This window comes from Cucumis melo, chromosome 6 (genome assembly GCF_025177605.1).
Source record: "Cucumis melo cultivar AY chromosome 6, USDA_Cmelo_AY_1.0, whole genome shotgun sequence".
In the NCBI taxonomy this organism is placed as follows: Eukaryota; Viridiplantae; Streptophyta; class Magnoliopsida; order Cucurbitales; family Cucurbitaceae; genus Cucumis; species Cucumis melo.
In genome coordinates this window covers 31,123,240-31,139,437 of record NC_066862.1, presented here as the reverse complement: position 1 = coordinate 31,139,437, position 16,198 = coordinate 31,123,240, and the positions used below count along the sequence as shown (strand labels likewise).

Genomic DNA, 16,198 nt, shown 5'->3' with positions numbered 1-16,198 from the left:
CTACAAATACAATGCCAAATTTTTTGAAATCAATCAAAAAAGAAATCATGGGTTTCTTCAATCTTTCTCCAATGGTCCTTCTCATATTTCTTCTTCTCACTTTGTTACAAACTTCCACCATTGCCACCAAAAAGGCAAGCAATCACTTCCCTTGTATCATCATTTTGTTTCCCATTTTTGGTTGACTCGTTTTATTTTTTGATTTAGAGAGATTTCTTTTTCTCGTGTAGCCTTACATCGTTTATTTGGGATCACATTCTCATGGTTGGAGTACTTCCCCATTGGATCATCGACGCGCAACAACATCTCATTATGATTTGTTGGGATCTGCGTTGGGAAGGTGAAGAGGATTTCAAGCCATTGGTTGAGTTTGCATAGTTCAATCTCATATTTTTGTTTTTCTTGAATCAATCTGCAGCAAAAAGTTAGCCAAAGAAGTTATTTTGTACTCATACAACAAAAACATCAATGGGTTTGTTGCGATGCTTGATGAAAGACAAGCAACAGATCTTGCAAGTAAAGTTTCGACATTTCTAAACAAGTAAGATATGGTGCCTTTTTGTTAAAAGAAACTCAAGATTGATGTTGACTTCAAATATATGGCAGAATTTCCACATGTCGTTTCGGTTTTCGAAAGTCGATCAAGAAAATTACATACAACACAATCATGGAAATTTCTTGGAGTAGAAAAACATGAAGAAATTCCAACTTCCAACTCCATTTGGAACGTTACGAGGTTTGGTGAAGATATAATCATAGCTAACTTCGACACAGGTTTCTTCTATTCTTACTCTTCAAATCCCTATTTTTGATATATTTTTCTTTAAGGGATTGCTTGCTTCAAGGGAATCCAAAAATGGTTTTCTATAATACCACATTTGTTTTGCGGTAATGCAACATGCTCGAGAGAAATTTTTTGGACATCTAGGATGCTCTCATAGAGGATATCTTGAGAGTTTTGGATGTCGGCCTCCTGCAACATGGGTTTTTGGGATTCTCGACACCCTCTTTTTACTTTTTTAATATTCTTTTTTTCACATAAACATATAAATACAAATTTCATGTTTGTTTATTTTAATTTTATAATTAAAATAAACATTTTATACCTACCTAATCCACTACTTTTGTTGATTATATTGGAGTTGTTTTATCTTTTTAAAAAAGATATTCAAATTTAAATATAAATTAATAATAGATATATAATTTTATAAATATCTCAAGCTAATATATTATTTTGTTGAAAACTGACAAATAAAATAATAACACTATATTAATTTTTGAAAAATAAAAATAAATTTTGTTATGTAAGTTCAACTTATTATATTAATTAATTAATTATAAATGAATTAATAGTATTTGACATTAGTGAAAAATCCGTAAATAGATATTCCCGAATAGAAATCCTACAAGACAAACACACATTCAAATATACTCAAATATCCTAAAAAATAGTCCTACAAAACAAATAATAGTTATCAAATGAAACAGAATATATATAATTCCAAACATTTTAACGTTCTGATAATATGCACTTTCGAAGAACAAACGCCCCTAACACTGTTCATGTAATTGAGATCATAGGCGTTTGGCCAGAATCTAAAAGCTTTAGTGATGAAGGGTATGGACCTATTCCATCAAGGTGGATGGGAACTTGTCAAAGTGATGCCGACCCCAAGTTCCGTTGTAATAGGTCAAGAGATTCATGTCCTATCTCAGTTTTTTTTTTCTTCTCTTTCTATTATAAGTAGCAAATTCAAAAATGGCTACATTAAATGCAGAAAATTGATTGGAGCAAGATTCTTCAACATAGGCTATGGTGAACTTGCTGATACCTTCAATTCTTCAAGAGACAATGTAGGACATGGAACCCACACTTTGTCAATAGCTGGTGGCAATTTTGTCCCTGGAGCTAATGTTTTGGGATTGGGCAATGGTACGGTCAAAGGTGGCTCCCCTAGAGCCCGTGTTGCGTCCTATAAGGTTTGTTGGCCAGACGAAGCCAATGAGTGTATGGACCCAAATACCTTAGCTGCCTTTGAAGCTGCAATTGACGATGGCGTTGATGTTATCTCGATTTCTGTTGGTGGAGAGCCCAAAGAGTTCTTTAGTGATGCACTCTCTGTAGGAGCATTCCATGCAGTTGAGCGAGGTATTGTTGTTGTTTCTTCCGCTGGGAACGTGGGACCAACTCCTGGGACTGTATCAAATGTATCGCCATGGATCCTAACTGTTGGAGCTAGTACTACTGATAGAGGTTTCACCAATTTTGTGATCCTGGGAAATAAGAAGAAATTCAAGGTAACTCACATTCAATGCATTCAAAAGTCGAAAAACTCCATATGAACAATATTCTTTATCTTAATTATCTCTAAATTGCCTAAACCAGGGAACAAGCTTTTCTTCTAAGGTGCTGCCAGTTAACAAGTTCTACCCTTTAATCAATGCTGTGGATGCAAAAGCCAAAAATGTCTCCGTTAGTGATGCGTGAGTATATAAGCATAAACATTTATTCGATTCCTTTTTTTCCTAGATTTTTGGGAATGAATAATTAAACAATGCATAAATGAGTTATTGCAGAGAAGTTTGTGACGAGGGCTCACTTGATCCCAAAAAGTTAGCAGGGAAGATTGTGGTTTGCCTTCGAGGAGGTCTTTCAAGAGTATCTAAGGGCTATGTAGCTGCCAAGGCAGGGGCTGTTGGAATGATCGTGGAAAACGATGAGGATAGTGGGAATGCAATTATAACTGATTCACATGTCCTACCAGCTTCTCATGTAACCTACGATGACAGCATATCTATCTTCCAATACATCAATTCTACCAAGTATTCCCCTATATTTCCCCACCACTTCTCAAGATTGTTCATAAATATTTTGTCATTCTACAGGTTTTAAGTCATAATAACAACTACTTTGATCAGGAGACCAAAGGCCTACATCAGTTCTGTGATGACAGAACTGGAAATCACACCATCCGCAGTAGTGGCTGATTTCTCATCAAGAGGCCCCAATACAATAGAGGAGTCGATCCTTAAGGTTTTCCTTTTCTCAATGTGTTACAAAATGTTTCAGTTAATAATTCATAAGTTCAAATCTAGGTGAATTAATCTTAAAGAAGAAAACCATGATGACAAGTGACAACCACGATCAATATAATCATATGTTGTTGTGTTTTATCAGCCTGATATAACAGCACCAGGTGTGAATATACTGGCGGCTTACCCCGACGGCATACCATTGACAGAAGCACCATTGGACGATCGTCAATCTCCTTTTAAAGTAGATTCTGGCACATCCATGGCCTGCCCCCATGTTGCTGGCATTGTAGGCCTTCTCAAAACCCTAAACCCCAAATGGAGTCCAGCGGCCATTAAATCTGCAATCATGACAACAGGTTCATGTTCAATCAAACAATCAAATCAAAAACACAAAAAGCAAAGTTCCATCTCTCCTATATCCTTCTTTCCGTAAACTAAACAACTTTCAATCAATTTCATCTATGCAGCCAAAACAACAGACAACAATTTCAATCCAATAGTAGACCACAGAGGACTCGAAGCAAACCCATTAGCATATGGTGCCGGACATGTAAATCCAAACAGTGCAATGGACCCTGGGCTAGTTTACGACATTACAATCGACGATTACCTCAATTTCTTATGTGCTAGAGGCTACAATACAAAACAAATCAAAAGAATATCAAAGAAGAACTTTATTTGTGATAAATCATTCAAAGTGACGGATTTGAATTACCCATCGATCTCAGTTACAAATCTGAAAATGGGTCCTGTGGCGATCAATAGAAAATTGAAGAATGTGGGAAGTCCAGGGAGGTATGTTGCTAGAGTGAAGACGCCATTGGAAGTTTCAATCATTGTTGAGCCAAGAATATTGGAATTTACAGCTATGGATGAAGAGAAAAGCTTCAAGGTGTTGTTAAAAAGAAGTGGAAAGGGAAAGCAAGAAGGTTATGTGTTTGGGGAATTAGTATGGACTGATTTCAATCACCATGTTAGGAGCTCAATTGTTGTGAATTTAGGAGAATGAATATAACTTTTTTTCTTTCTTTCTTAAAAGATGAATTTAGGTTAATTCCAAATAACACAAAATTTTCATCTTTGATGGATAAAATATTTTTAAGGACAAAACTTTGATTTCTTTTTCGATATATTCGAATCACTGATTTTTTGATTGAGCTTTTTTATGATGAAAACTCGATTGAGATCGAACGAAAATGAAGAGTGAAAATAAGGAATAATTTCGACCTATTGTTCTTAGGTTTATATATGCTCAATTTTTTTTTGTCGAAAGAAATGACTATTTATTTTTTCTTAACAAACAATCATTTTTTAAAAAATAAAAATTAATAGTATCTATAGAAATCTTCCAAACCTTATGTTGACCCGTGTGTTCTAGTACAAAATTGATGGTCTAGAGATGTCAATGACTGGTTTTTAAAAGTCTTGTTTTGGTTATGATATCGATTCTATATGAGACACTGCTAAACTATTTTGAACGATAAAAATCCTATGTATTAGTAAAGGCAACTATCCAAAATACAGCTCTATTTATATGTTTGATTTTGGATGAAAGGATATATTTGAAAAGAAATATTTTGGAACCAATCAAGATATGATTTTACTATTTTATTTTATTTTTGTTTTAAAAGACAATAAATTCTAAAAAGTTTCTTTTTTCATCTCATACTCTCTCGTTCCATTAAGTTTGAATATCTATATTGATTCGACTCGTTTTTTGTATTATCAATATGTAATATGGTTCCACAACATAAAGTTAAGTTATCGTATAAATAGTACATCCTATTACGTTCTCTAGGGTGAGTATGATTGTTAAAGGTCATTGTAAAAGAACAGCCCCTAAATACCTACAATTTGCAAGTAAAGAAAGAAAGAAAAAGAGAAGGTTAATACTAGCTTATGAATAAGGATTATTTATGGATATTATGAAATGTATAAACTTCGTGGTTATCAATTACTAAGAAGTTCTTAAGAAGGGTTTTTCGAAAAGCTGGAACGTAATTAACATGACTGAAAACTTATTTTTTCACTTACATTACATCTGATTTTTTATCGGACTACATTATAAATCTATTACATTAGGAATGCCCGTGTTATTAAATTCATATCTCTCCTGCTATGGTAAGTTATAATCAAACTAAAGATGAAATCAAAATTATTTCCTCAAATTAACGACAATTTGGGTTCTAACATTGTGTCTATAGATGACCATGCCAATTTCCCATACTTATCAAACACATTGAAACGACTAATGAAAAATCAATCAATTTGAAAGAAACCCAGTTGTGTTAAACAGGAAAAAATCAATCAATCCTTTCTTTCTCTCATAAAATAGTTCACACTTTATAAATAGACTCAGATGGACACCAATGTTTCCTTCAATTAATCAAACATATCTACGTTAAAATAACACCAGCAAAGGCCAAGAATCACCTGATACCCAGATTGTGTATCGATCAATGTTTTCGACAAAACTTCAGCGCATAAGCTTTTTGACAAAGCTATACACTCCTCTTCCTCAAACAACTAGTGTATGCAAAAATCATTTATCATGAGAAAACTTTAACTTACTCTATAATCACCATGAAAGATCAAAACCTTTCTGCCAATCTGGCAGTAACTGCCCTTAGCTTTGAATAAACTTTTCCAGCAGGTGACCCTAAAATGAGACTGCAAAGAGAATCCCTAGCAATCTTGATATTTGCAAAGGATCCTAATATGTGAATCTTAGTATCTGCAATAACTATCCTCGTCTTTGTGGCATTTTCGATGGCAAACTTTGTCTTACCAGCTTTACCAGACAATCTACCAATGGCTCGGGATAAGTGCTCGCCTCGCAACGTTTTAACATCTTTTATCTCAAAAGACTCGACATAGAGTTCATCAACACGTAAGAGTGCAATGGCATCAATAACATCGAAACCAAGCATGAAAGCATGAACAAAATCTGCACACTTCTGCAAGTTACTAATGTCGGGTGTGTCTGCTCTGGTTTTCAACTCCACTTTCCGTGCCTTGAGATTCATTCGGACGTCGATTTTCATCTGGTCGTAAATTGGCGTATAAATCTCCATCCATGCTTTCTTTAGAGGGGAATAACGATGGGGTGGAACGGAGACCTTTCGGAACTGAACTCGACCATCATTCATTTCATGAGGCTTTAGAGGATCAAACTGTGGTTTTGGAGGTAATGTGCTAACTACATCTTTTGTTTGAGTTGAAATTGTTTCCACTTCCATGGAAGTGGAAGCTTCGGTTGATTGCATTATGGAATAATTGAGCTGAGTTTCCACACTGAAAACACCCAAAATCTTCAATTAAGTAACAAAATATAGGTAAGATGTCACTATATTATGCATATATGAAAAGGCTCAATCAGAATGAACTTCAAAAGTGCCTTACTGGGAACGTGAGAAGGAATTCAAGTAAAATTACTATCAACTACAAACGAGTAACATTGCGTCAATAAGAGAACCGGATTCGAGGGTAGTATAATCCAATTTAAAATCAGGAAAAACTGGAAAACGATTGATTTTAAAATCGGTTGCTATGGAACTAAAGTTTGCAGAGGTTCATCCATTGCAAGCAATACAAGTTGGAAGTGAAAGATGGGGAAATAAATGGAATACCTGAGATGGAGAGAGGGTAGAAAACTCGTGAAAAAGGAGAACAGCGACGGCAACGGCAGCGGCGGCGGCGGTTCCTGAAGTGGTGAGAGGAAGAGGAGAAGAGATTGCGAAGATGTAGGGTGAAGGAATGAGGTGGCTTTAGGGTTTAACCATTTTCATTATTATTATTATTATTATTATTTCTCATTTGTTTTTTTTTTTTTATTATTATTATTATTATTATTATTTTCAATTATTAAAAGAAGAAAAGAGAGAAAAAATCAAGTGGAATTGGGCCGTTGGGCTGGATAGGCTGATTGATGGGCCTTGGTTATCCATGGCGGGACGATAATATTTCAAATGAAATTTGAAAAATACCCTACCTCGAAACGAGGTTGATGAATGGATTAAAGTTGTAATTTTACCTAAAAGTATAGATAAAATATCGATTTCCATTGATATTTTTTAAGAAAAAAATTTAAACTTGATATCTCTTTTATCTTCGGAAACATACAAATATCAATGCTTATTTTCTTTTATGCGTAAGATAAATTTTATGGAGCACAAAGTTTTAAGACTTTTTAATAGATATGAATCTTTTTACGTTAACAATTTAGCCTCTAGATGTAATTTTATTATATAGAATATAGTTAAGCCTTTTGTTGTTGAAGAAAAACTAGAACGGAAAAAGAGAAAAAAGAATCTAAGAACTAATTTGGTATTTAATTGATTAACAAAAAGTTGAGATGGCCGAGTTGGTCTAAGGCGCCAGATTAAGGTTCTGGTCCGAAAGGGCGTGGGTTCAAATCCCACTCTCAACAATCCTTTTTTCTTTTTCTGAGCTTTATTAAAAAAATTTATATCTACTGTGATTAGATCTGTGAGAAGTTGCCATTTTAAATTTCTTTTTGAAGATTTTTCTCTCAATTATTTTGAAGATTTTTCTATTGATCCTTCTAATTTTCCCTACAATAAAATTAGAAAGCCTACCTTTTCAATATTAGAAAGATTTTTTTATTACAAAATTTAGTACTCATTTTTTTTTATACTAAATCGTAGTTTGATCAGTACTTAGAAGAAGAAAAAATAATAATAATAATTTAGAGTTTTTAAAAAATAATTTTCTTCAAAGAACACGCCTTCATTCTTTTTTGCATTATCAATCATTCACAAGAAGAATAGAAGATCCACAAAAGAAACACAGAGTTCCCGAGAACAGAGTATCACATCATCATAAAAAGAACAGAGCATCATCATCATAATATTAGATTAAATTCTCCAACATTTCACTTAAGAAATTTCCACATTTTCTGTCAAACCCCACTACAATAAATAAACCAACACAAAAATACACAACATCATATAGTTCCCAACAAAGAATAACAAATCGATTCAACCAATTACACTAAAAAGAAAAAAAAAAACATTAATTAAACTTGAAAAGGCCATGGCCAATCTTTCAAATCCTCATCCTGTTGAACTTTAGCACTTCTCATAGCCGCACCATTGTTATTACTCCCATCACCTTCCACAAAAGCATAATACCTCAAAAAGAATGCCAAAGTAAGAACAACCCATTCCAATACAAACATAACCACACTCAATCCACCAGCCAATTTCAATATCACAGCCCCATCTTCTTCTCTAACATAAGATTTCAACTCCAACAGAAAATCCCCTGTTCTTGTGTACACAAGCATTGCCACCGATCCTTGGAATATCGCTGTCAAGACAGTGAACACCATGTGGACACCGAACCATCGAGTCGAGGAAGCGGCAGCCATGGCACAGCCGGAGACGGCAGCAGCAATGGTGAGGATGTGGAGGAAGATGAGGGAGAGGCCGCAGAGAGAAGGGAGGAGACGGAGGGAGAGAGTAAGGAAAATGCAGCTCGAGGCAGCGCCGAGGAGAATGTAGTTTGTGTAGAGGAAGAGCTTGTGAGTGTGGTAATGGGATCGGGTCATTGAGGTTGATGGGGTTGAGGTTATGGAGAAACCCATCTTGGTTTTTCAGATGTGGAATTTGACTCTTTGAAGAATGGAGATATTTGATTGAGTTTGTTTGGAGAATTGGTAATGGGGGAATTGGGAAGATGAAGAAGAAGATATAGGGATTGGGATGCGCAACGGCTAGTTTTTTGGCCGTTGGGAGAGGATCTGAAAATGTTGAACGTTGCTTTTTACCGTTATTGAGTCGACATGTAACGGCGACTTTTCTTCTTTTCCAAAATGTATTATTCTCATTTGAAAAATTTAAAGAAGTGTGAGTTGTTCAGCATATGAATTACGACTTTTAGAATCTTAGATTTGTGAATGAAATGGATTCAATATTCATATATATATATATATATATATAAATATATATATTTTTTTTGAATTGTGTTTTTCTCTATTTATTCCATTAGAATATCTTTTTTAAAAAATTGTTTTATTTCATATTTTTAAAGGATCTAGATTTTGAATATGTTTGAAACAATGCTCAAACATAAATACTTAATTGAATAATATTCTCCTCGTAATAAAAGACCCACGATCTTAGGTCTCAATTAGGTCTCAAAGGGTTATTCCTTAAGACTACGTATCTTCAATCCTAAAATTGTATATCATAAACATCAAATAGAACATATTTTTCTTAAGTCACCTCTGAGATGATTGAAATCATGTTCTCTTTGATTTTCAATTAGGTGAAAACTTTCGCTCATTCAAATCAATAATTTCACCGGACTGGTTACATTTCATCAAAGCTCATAAATTTCTTAGAAATCAAAACTTTTTAAACTAGTTTACACTAACGTAGAAACATTTAGAAATTCACAACAATCTTAGAAACTAAAATTAGGAGGTCAATAAAGATCCCTACCACAAAAAACTATGGAGAATGCAAAAAGCAAGAGGATATATTGTACAATCTTCAAAGGGCCATCCTCCTTCATGAGTGATCCAACTGAGTGATCGACCTTCGAATCTGAAGAACAAGCATGACTGGACCGACCCATCGATGGTTACATTGAATACGGTTCATCACATCACAGAACATTTTAATTTACAGCAGTTTCAGCCAGATTTTGGTTTTCTTCGTGAAAATGATGGTCTTGATGAGAAAGGGAAAATAACCTCATGAATGTTGTGTAACAATCCTTGATCATAAGTATTATTCTTGACAACCTGCACTTGTTCGAGTCGAGATCTACGAAAAATGGTTCTCCATTTGCTCTCTGGAGGCTTTCTTTCAGAACTCAGACCATCCATGCTTGTTTTTAAGGCTGCTGCACTTGCCCTGGCTTCATTTACCTTCCTCTGCCAGCTAAGGTACTCTTGCCACTTAAAAGTCTAGCAATACCCGAGAAAAGTCACACAATCCGGTCAGTTTTAAGGTGTCGATAAACACCAGGAAGTCATCAAATTTGAAGCAACAGTACAAGCTACGAAAAAAGTCCTACTACTTGTTTGAGAAGTATTTTTAAAATAATGTTCTGTAAGAAAAAAAAATTCAACAAACCACCATTCATGTATTTGATAAAGTTGATTCGAGCTACTTGGATGGGATGCCAACCAGGAGTTACAAAATTTTGGGCTTTACGAGGATAAACTTTGGCTTCCATACTAGATAGATCCCCTGCAGGTCTCCATTCTTTGCCCACGTCTTCTCAAACGAAGCTTGTGATTTTTTTTATAGGTCATGAGAGTATTTTGTGCTGTCATCTGGTTTTATTTATTTATTATTTATTTCGATAACCGAACTTTGGTTAAAGAAAAATGAAAGAACACACGGACCTACCAAAGAAGAATCCATAGAAAGGGGGGCAACCTAGAAAAAGAACCTCCAATCTACCAAAGTAAAACCTCGCTGCTAATAAAAAAAAAAAATAAAAAAAAATCTAATGTTCCTTTCCCCCAATGCCCAAAGGAAAACATTGAATCTCAATACAGGATCACACCTCACTTAAGGACCTTCAAACATTCATTACTGCACACTCCAACATGCCACAATAACATTCATTTCTCATGAAAAGGAGGATGAAGGAACACCTTGATCATCTCTCGCAGCCTCTTGACCTAGTTGAACTTGAAAAAACAGCCTCTCGTTTTACTGTCAACCTCAATATAAATAATTAATTAAATCAAATGAATAAAAATCGAAAATAAATAACTAAATAAAAGACCAAGATTTATGGGACGTAATTGTGATAGTTCTTTGATTCTAGAAGGTGGCAACCACTTCAATCGTACTATTGAATGCTGGCCAATCAAGTAGATACGGTTCCCCTTGAATGGCATCTCTAAATCTCTGGCCTTTTAGAAGCCTATTCTAGAGAAAGGGCAATGAGGCTAAACTTGGCTCATCTCCCATGATCGCCTATTGAGAGTGCTGTTAAACTTAAATTTCTAAAGTCTTACAGATGGATACTGCCTCACTGTATAGCCCTCATCGTTTAGAGATTTTCTATCAAAATACAGAATGGTCTATAAAAACTTGTAAACAACCCAAGTGCATCCAAGTTCTTCAATCTTCAATTGACTAGTTAAAATTAAGTATGGCCTTCATTTTAGAACCATGGGTAAATAAAGTTACTGTTTCTTTGGACGTCGATCATAAAAAAGTGAGCAAATGGAAAAAAAAATAGAAACACACCTCATTTGTTGTAGTATTTGTGAGACAGAGTTTGGCGTGGTAACCAAAGAAGCCTCCTAATAGCAGGGATACTATCGCGAGAAACACCATAAGTAGTAGTTGAGTATTGTATGAGCCCAAAATCCACTGTTGCATGCCAAACAACAGTAATTATCTAGAATGCATAATTAACGCAAACAAAACAGATAAACAAAGAATCAACATAAAGTACTTGTTTGATTTTATCCAGAGAAGGAAAGAAAAAAAAAGTACGTACTTGTACAACATATGGAGCTAGACTGGAGAAAGAATTTTCAATTCCATAATAAACTGCATCAGAAATATGGAAAAGCATAGCCATGTTTCAGGTTTACTTGAACAGAAGACAAAATAAAGAAGCTAAAGTAAATTAACATTTACCCGTCAAGACATAAATAACTTTTAGTTCTTTTAATTGTCCAGCAAGAACTAGTCCAATTGCAACTGTCCCGTATATACAAAGAAGGAAATGCCTGTAAGACATGACACATTGAAGAAAATGCATAGTGATTGAAAGACTCGAGAACACTAACATAGCAGAAACATAATGTAGCAAGAATCTAAAGTTTTGCGAATGAAATGACCAGTACATTCAAATTCCAAAAAGCGAAAGTCAAAATAATATGGTACAACAAATATTTTCAACTTCATTTAGTTGGAAAAAAATGAAGTTAAAATTATTCTTATAACATTGACCTTTATGCAAACATTAAAGACCAGATTTGAAATTTGACTACATCCAACAAGGCTGATACAATATAGATGCTCAGGACTCAACTAGCACCTACCACAAAAGGAAGGCCATAAAATACCGGGTATTCCTCTCCCCTATACAGTTATTCTGCAAAGACAAAAAAACATCAAAGTATCAAAAGTCCAAAATTCAATGACTTAAGACTATACAAACGACACTATCAGGAAAGTAGTGAAAAGTAGGGGACTGAGGTAATTCAAACCATCCATCCACAATGATGATCAAAACGTGCAACGCAACGATCACATATGCTGCAATGTTTGGATCTAGCAGGTCTGAGACAATGAAAAATTGGGAAAAGAATTATTATAATTACAAGCCAGAACACTATTAAATTATTAAGTTGTATTAAAAAGATGTTTACTTTGGAATTTTGCAAGTTGAACATTCCTTTTCAGAGTAAATAATGTTGTCATATGGATAAGCAGACAGATAACGAGTTACATTATCAGCATTCACTGTCCCTGGATCAGAAAAGCTGGTTAATAGAAAGAGGAGAACACCAACAGTAACAGCCAAAAAGCTTGTATACCTGCAAGAACACAAAAAGCCTAAGGCATTCAAGATGGAAGTCTACTTGCAAAATAGTGAAACAGTAGAACAAAAAACGTAAAGATTTTAGGACAGTTACCTATGAATCCCACTTAAATAATAACCAGGGACATATTGGAATGTAGACATCGTAATAATGTAATAGGTAACCCCAATAATGGCAAGATAAATAACCTGCAAGAAAAAAAAGTCGAATGAAAGAAAATTACAGAAACAGAGCAGTGAGCACAACAGTATCCTTCCTAAATATATTCAAGTTAGTGGAAATGTCTTTATGCTAGAGCTTTAGAAACTTGGACTATAGGATAGCGCCCTAAGAAATATTTTCTACTTCCCTTTCTGATACACATGGAAAATAATCAATAATGGCCCCAACAAAAGATATGGCAGTTTTTAAATCACGCACAAACCATCTTCTTATCATAATCATCCGTAACCTTGGGCCAATTTATTACACAAACAAGTTAAACAAACTAGACATACTAATGCCACAACTAGTAGTAGAACTCAGCAACAGGAGAAACTATTTTCTAATGTGAAATCAAAAGATAACCCAAGACATAAGCTCCTAACTAAGCATAAATATAAGTGTTTGTGATAATAGCAGATCTATAACATGATAAAATATTATCAATTATGTATAAAATTGGTATATCAGTGATATACTTTATTAATGATACAAAATAGTATATCACTGATATATTTTGTATTCGATATGACTATAATTTACCTGAATCACGTAAACGTTATATAAATGATAAGCTTTAAATTATGTATACATGCAATAAACTTAACGTTAGGTGTGTTAGTGGTGAACTTGACATTTGTATAACGGCATGCTGGCACAATACTTTTTCTTTTATAAGAAACAACATTTTAATGATACAGTGCTATAGTTATTGATGACACAAAAGTGGTATAGTGGTGGTGTACAAAGGAAAAACTATTTGCAAATTATTTTTCTATATAATATATTGGAAAATATGGCAGCCAGTTCTGCTCCGCATTATGATTTCCTTAAATATAAACATGAAGCTAAAACATATGTAAGTTCCAATGATCCAAACTTTGCAACAATGTTATAACACCAGCTTGTGTATTAAAACCTGGTTCGTTCAACTTATCAAAAAAGTAAATAATTAATAGACCTGAAGGATTGGATTAGGTCTGTCGCAGCAGAAACTTTCAACCGCAAGAACTGCATTAGTTCCTTTTGACCCAAATACGTATCCTACAAATCGTCTGCATTAGAACCAAAAATTTCTTTTTAAAAAAAATGGAAATTTAGCATAAAACTACAGAGTTCGCAAAATAGATCTACAAAAGGTTAAACTATAGATTTAGTTTATAAACTTTAGATGTTGTATTTATGCTGTCCCAAAACCTTAAAAAGTTTCAACTACATCTCTAAATTTTGAATTGTAGTGTGTATTTTTCTTCTCTCTTTCTTACAGGCCCTTGACTAATAACCCATCTGACTTTACAACATTTGGGTGCCAAATTTTTTTTGTAAGATATTAAATTCTAGATGGGTGGCCATCATGGATTGAACCCATTCTCTACAACTCCTTTATTAAACTCAAGGCTAACTCCTTTCTTAAACTCAAGATAATTATTGCCCACTAGGCCAATCCATGATTGTTATGTAGTTTTTGTTGTTGGCAGTGTCAACTGATCAAGTACTTGAACTACTTTATTTGACATGAAAGGAAAATGGCAAAAGAAGATTAACTACACAAAATGAAGTAGTTTACACCACACACTCTTCTTTTCAATCAATACATTAAACCCCTTCCTCTTGACCATGTAACACTATTTTGTCTAACTATCCATTCTTCTTGTCATGTCAAGCTAGTCTAATCTTGTGCAATAAACTGTTCACATAATCATTTTAGTTAACAATGTTAACAACAAAATGGCATAATTAAAACTTAAATGAGTTCAAGGAGAAATTAAACACAGCACATAGAAACTAAATTCACACTTTTAACCTTAAGAAAAAAAGTGAAAAGATAAGAGAGAGAATTACAAGAAATAATCGTAGGCGCCAGAAGTGATAAAATGGTGAATACGTTGAATGGGAGTGCCCTCAAAGATAGGCCATTGACCACAAAGGAAAGAGACCACCACTAAAAGAGTAACAAAGCCATGACATAACAGTAACCATTGAACAGCCATCGCACTAGAAATTGAAAGAGAAGCTGATTTTGATTCCCTTATCAATTCGGTTACTCTACATCCCTGTTAATTAGACAAGAAGCTCAATTACGAAGGATCAAACAAAAAACCAACCCAACGGAAAATTAAGTCACCCATTAACGAGAATCTAAAAACAAAAAAACAAGGTGGTTTTTTTACATTGGGAAAAAAACGAGTTGAAATAATAGAATCAATAGAACAAAATAATTCAGAAAATTTATTGAAGGAGCTTAAAAAGAGGAAGCAAATAGAATGCTTGAGCAGCTTACAAAAATCAAGAGGTTTGAGAATTGAACAAGGGCATCAACAAGGTAGCGAGAAGAGACGGAGCTTAACGGAAGGATCAAAAGGGGTAGCGTCGGGCCGGCCAAGATCTTGATGCAGTGATCAATCTTCAACCTTTGGGTTCTTCTCGATTTTTGTTTTGAAAATTGAAGCCCCAAAATGGAGAAGATTTGAATGGGGAGAATTAAAAAATCTTTTCTTTTTTCTTTTTCTTTTTCCTTTTGGTTTCTAAAATAAAATAAAATAAATGAAAAAGAAATTATTTTTAATTTAAGGAAGTATTTTTTTTTTTAATAAAGTGATGGTTTTTAATGGGATAAAAGTAGGTTAGGTAGGGATAACTTTTTTTTAAAGAAAAAAAACTTAAAAAAAAAGAACTAGACTACTCTCTCTATATCATGATAGATTATGATATTTTGTAAATATATTAGTTAATTTTACTATATTTGAAAATAACAAAAAAAAAAAAAAAATTGACTAATTTTGGTGTTTGAATTTTAGTTCTCGTCCCATCTTAATATATTATTTAGAAAAGGGGTGTGTTTCATATCATTTGGATTTAATATTTTTTGCAATAATGGAGAGTTCAAGATCTTGCATTCTAAACACAAAAATAAAAAAACAACTTAAAAATTTGAGAGCTAGATGTCTAGGTTCAACTTCGTACGTAAACCTTCATAAATGTAAATGTACGAACAAAATTTAGTAAAGAATGTGAATGAATCTAAATTTTCAAATTTATTGTCTTTTTTGTTATTAAATGTCTCCAGGACCTTCATATTGTAACTATTTATCATTGGTAGAAATCTTTGGAGTAAACATTTAATATATCAACTCTTGTCATTGTTACGCATTTCTTTATCGTACAATTTTTTTTTATCGGGTACATATTTATGTCAATTAAGTTATGCTTATGTTGGCTCTTGGCTTATTTCATCGACATTTAAATTTAAATTTTGCATAAAGAAAGCATTTTACAAAAACAGAGAAACATATCACAATCACAATCATGAATGATATGATCTTTTTGTTGAGAATTTTTCAGTAAACAAGACAACTAGGGGAAAAGAGATGGAAACTAAAAAAGAGCAATTAAACAACAAGAAAACAAAAG

The 16,198-nt window shown here is 33.7% G+C and overlaps 4 protein-coding genes and 1 non-coding gene across 5 annotated transcripts; 2 read left to right on the top strand and 3 right to left on the bottom strand.

The window, feature by feature from the left end:
* The first annotated feature begins 1,611 nt into the window (after window positions 1–1,611).
* Window positions 1,612–4,166, top strand: LOC103491006 (subtilisin-like protease SBT5.4). Its single transcript, XM_008450780.3, has 6 exons — window positions 1,612–2,298; window positions 2,387–2,484; window positions 2,578–2,823; window positions 2,920–3,034; window positions 3,179–3,392; window positions 3,504–4,166. Exons 1-6 carry the CDS (start codon window positions 1,612–1,614, stop codon window positions 4,043–4,045), a joined length of 1,902 nt encoding a protein of 633 aa, XP_008449002.2. The 3' UTR covers window positions 4,046–4,166.
* Window positions 4,167–5,319: 1,153 nt separating this feature from the next.
* LOC103491005 (uncharacterized) lies at window positions 5,320–6,834 on the bottom strand. The gene is made up of 2 exons (XM_008450779.3): window positions 6,666–6,834; window positions 5,320–6,330 (listed from the first exon to the last, which is right to left on the bottom strand). The coding sequence occupies exon 2, from the start codon at window positions 6,300–6,302 to the stop codon at window positions 5,628–5,630; it is 675 nt and encodes a 224-aa protein (XP_008449001.1). The 5' UTR covers window positions 6,303–6,330; window positions 6,666–6,834; the 3' UTR covers window positions 5,320–5,627.
* Window positions 6,835–7,384: 550 nt separating this feature from the next.
* Window positions 7,385–7,465, top strand: TRNAL-AAG (transfer RNA leucine (anticodon AAG)). Its single transcript has one exon. It is a non-coding gene; the product is annotated as a tRNA-Leu (tRNA).
* A 415-nt stretch (window positions 7,466–7,880) lies between these two features.
* LOC103491004 (uncharacterized) lies at window positions 7,881–8,729 on the bottom strand. The gene has a single exon (XM_008450778.2). It carries the CDS (start codon window positions 8,642–8,644, stop codon window positions 8,075–8,077), a length of 570 nt encoding a protein of 189 aa, XP_008449000.1. The 5' UTR covers window positions 8,645–8,729; the 3' UTR covers window positions 7,881–8,074.
* A 563-nt stretch (window positions 8,730–9,292) lies between these two features.
* On the bottom strand, window positions 9,293–15,278 carry LOC103491003 (probable protein S-acyltransferase 17). The gene is made up of 11 exons (XM_008450777.3): window positions 15,069–15,278; window positions 14,630–14,841; window positions 13,749–13,842; window positions 12,680–12,774; window positions 12,413–12,580; window positions 12,251–12,323; window positions 12,083–12,135; window positions 11,676–11,767; window positions 11,533–11,585; window positions 11,277–11,402; window positions 9,293–9,973 (listed from the first exon to the last, which is right to left on the bottom strand). The coding sequence occupies exons 2-11, from the start codon at window positions 14,776–14,778 to the stop codon at window positions 9,698–9,700; spliced, it is 1,179 nt and encodes a 392-aa protein (XP_008448999.1). The 5' UTR covers window positions 14,779–14,841; window positions 15,069–15,278; the 3' UTR covers window positions 9,293–9,697.
* Between the last annotated feature and the right edge of the window lie 920 nt (window positions 15,279–16,198).

Excerpts from the sequence above, each read along its gene's own strand:
- LOC103491006 (XM_008450780.3), top strand. The coding sequence starts at position 1,612 with ATGAAGGGTATGGACCTATTCCATCAAGGTGGATGGGAACTTGTCAAA. Across the intron at positions 2,824-2,919 it reads CAATACATCAATTCTACCAA|GAGACCAAAGGCCTACATCA; the intron begins GTATTCCCCTAT and ends TACTTTGATCAG. Across the intron at positions 3,393-3,503 it reads ATCTGCAATCATGACAACAG|CCAAAACAACAGACAACAAT; the intron begins GTTCATGTTCAA and ends TCATCTATGCAG.
- LOC103491005 (XM_008450779.3), bottom strand. The coding sequence starts at position 6,302 with ATGCAATCAACCGAAGCTTCCACTTCCATGGAAGTGGAAACAATTTCA.
- LOC103491004 (XM_008450778.2), bottom strand. The coding sequence starts at position 8,644 with ATGGGTTTCTCCATAACCTCAACCCCATCAACCTCAATGACCCGATCC.
- LOC103491003 (XM_008450777.3), bottom strand. The coding sequence starts at position 14,778 with ATGGCTGTTCAATGGTTACTGTTATGTCATGGCTTTGTTACTCTTTTA. Across the intron at positions 12,775-13,748 it reads GACCTAATCCAATCCTTCAG|GTTATTTATCTTGCCATTAT; the intron begins GTCTATTAATTA and ends TTTTTCTTGCAG. Across the intron at positions 11,403-11,532 it reads TAGCTCCATATGTTGTACAA|TGGATTTTGGGCTCATACAA; the intron begins GTACGTACTTTT and ends GGCATGCAACAG.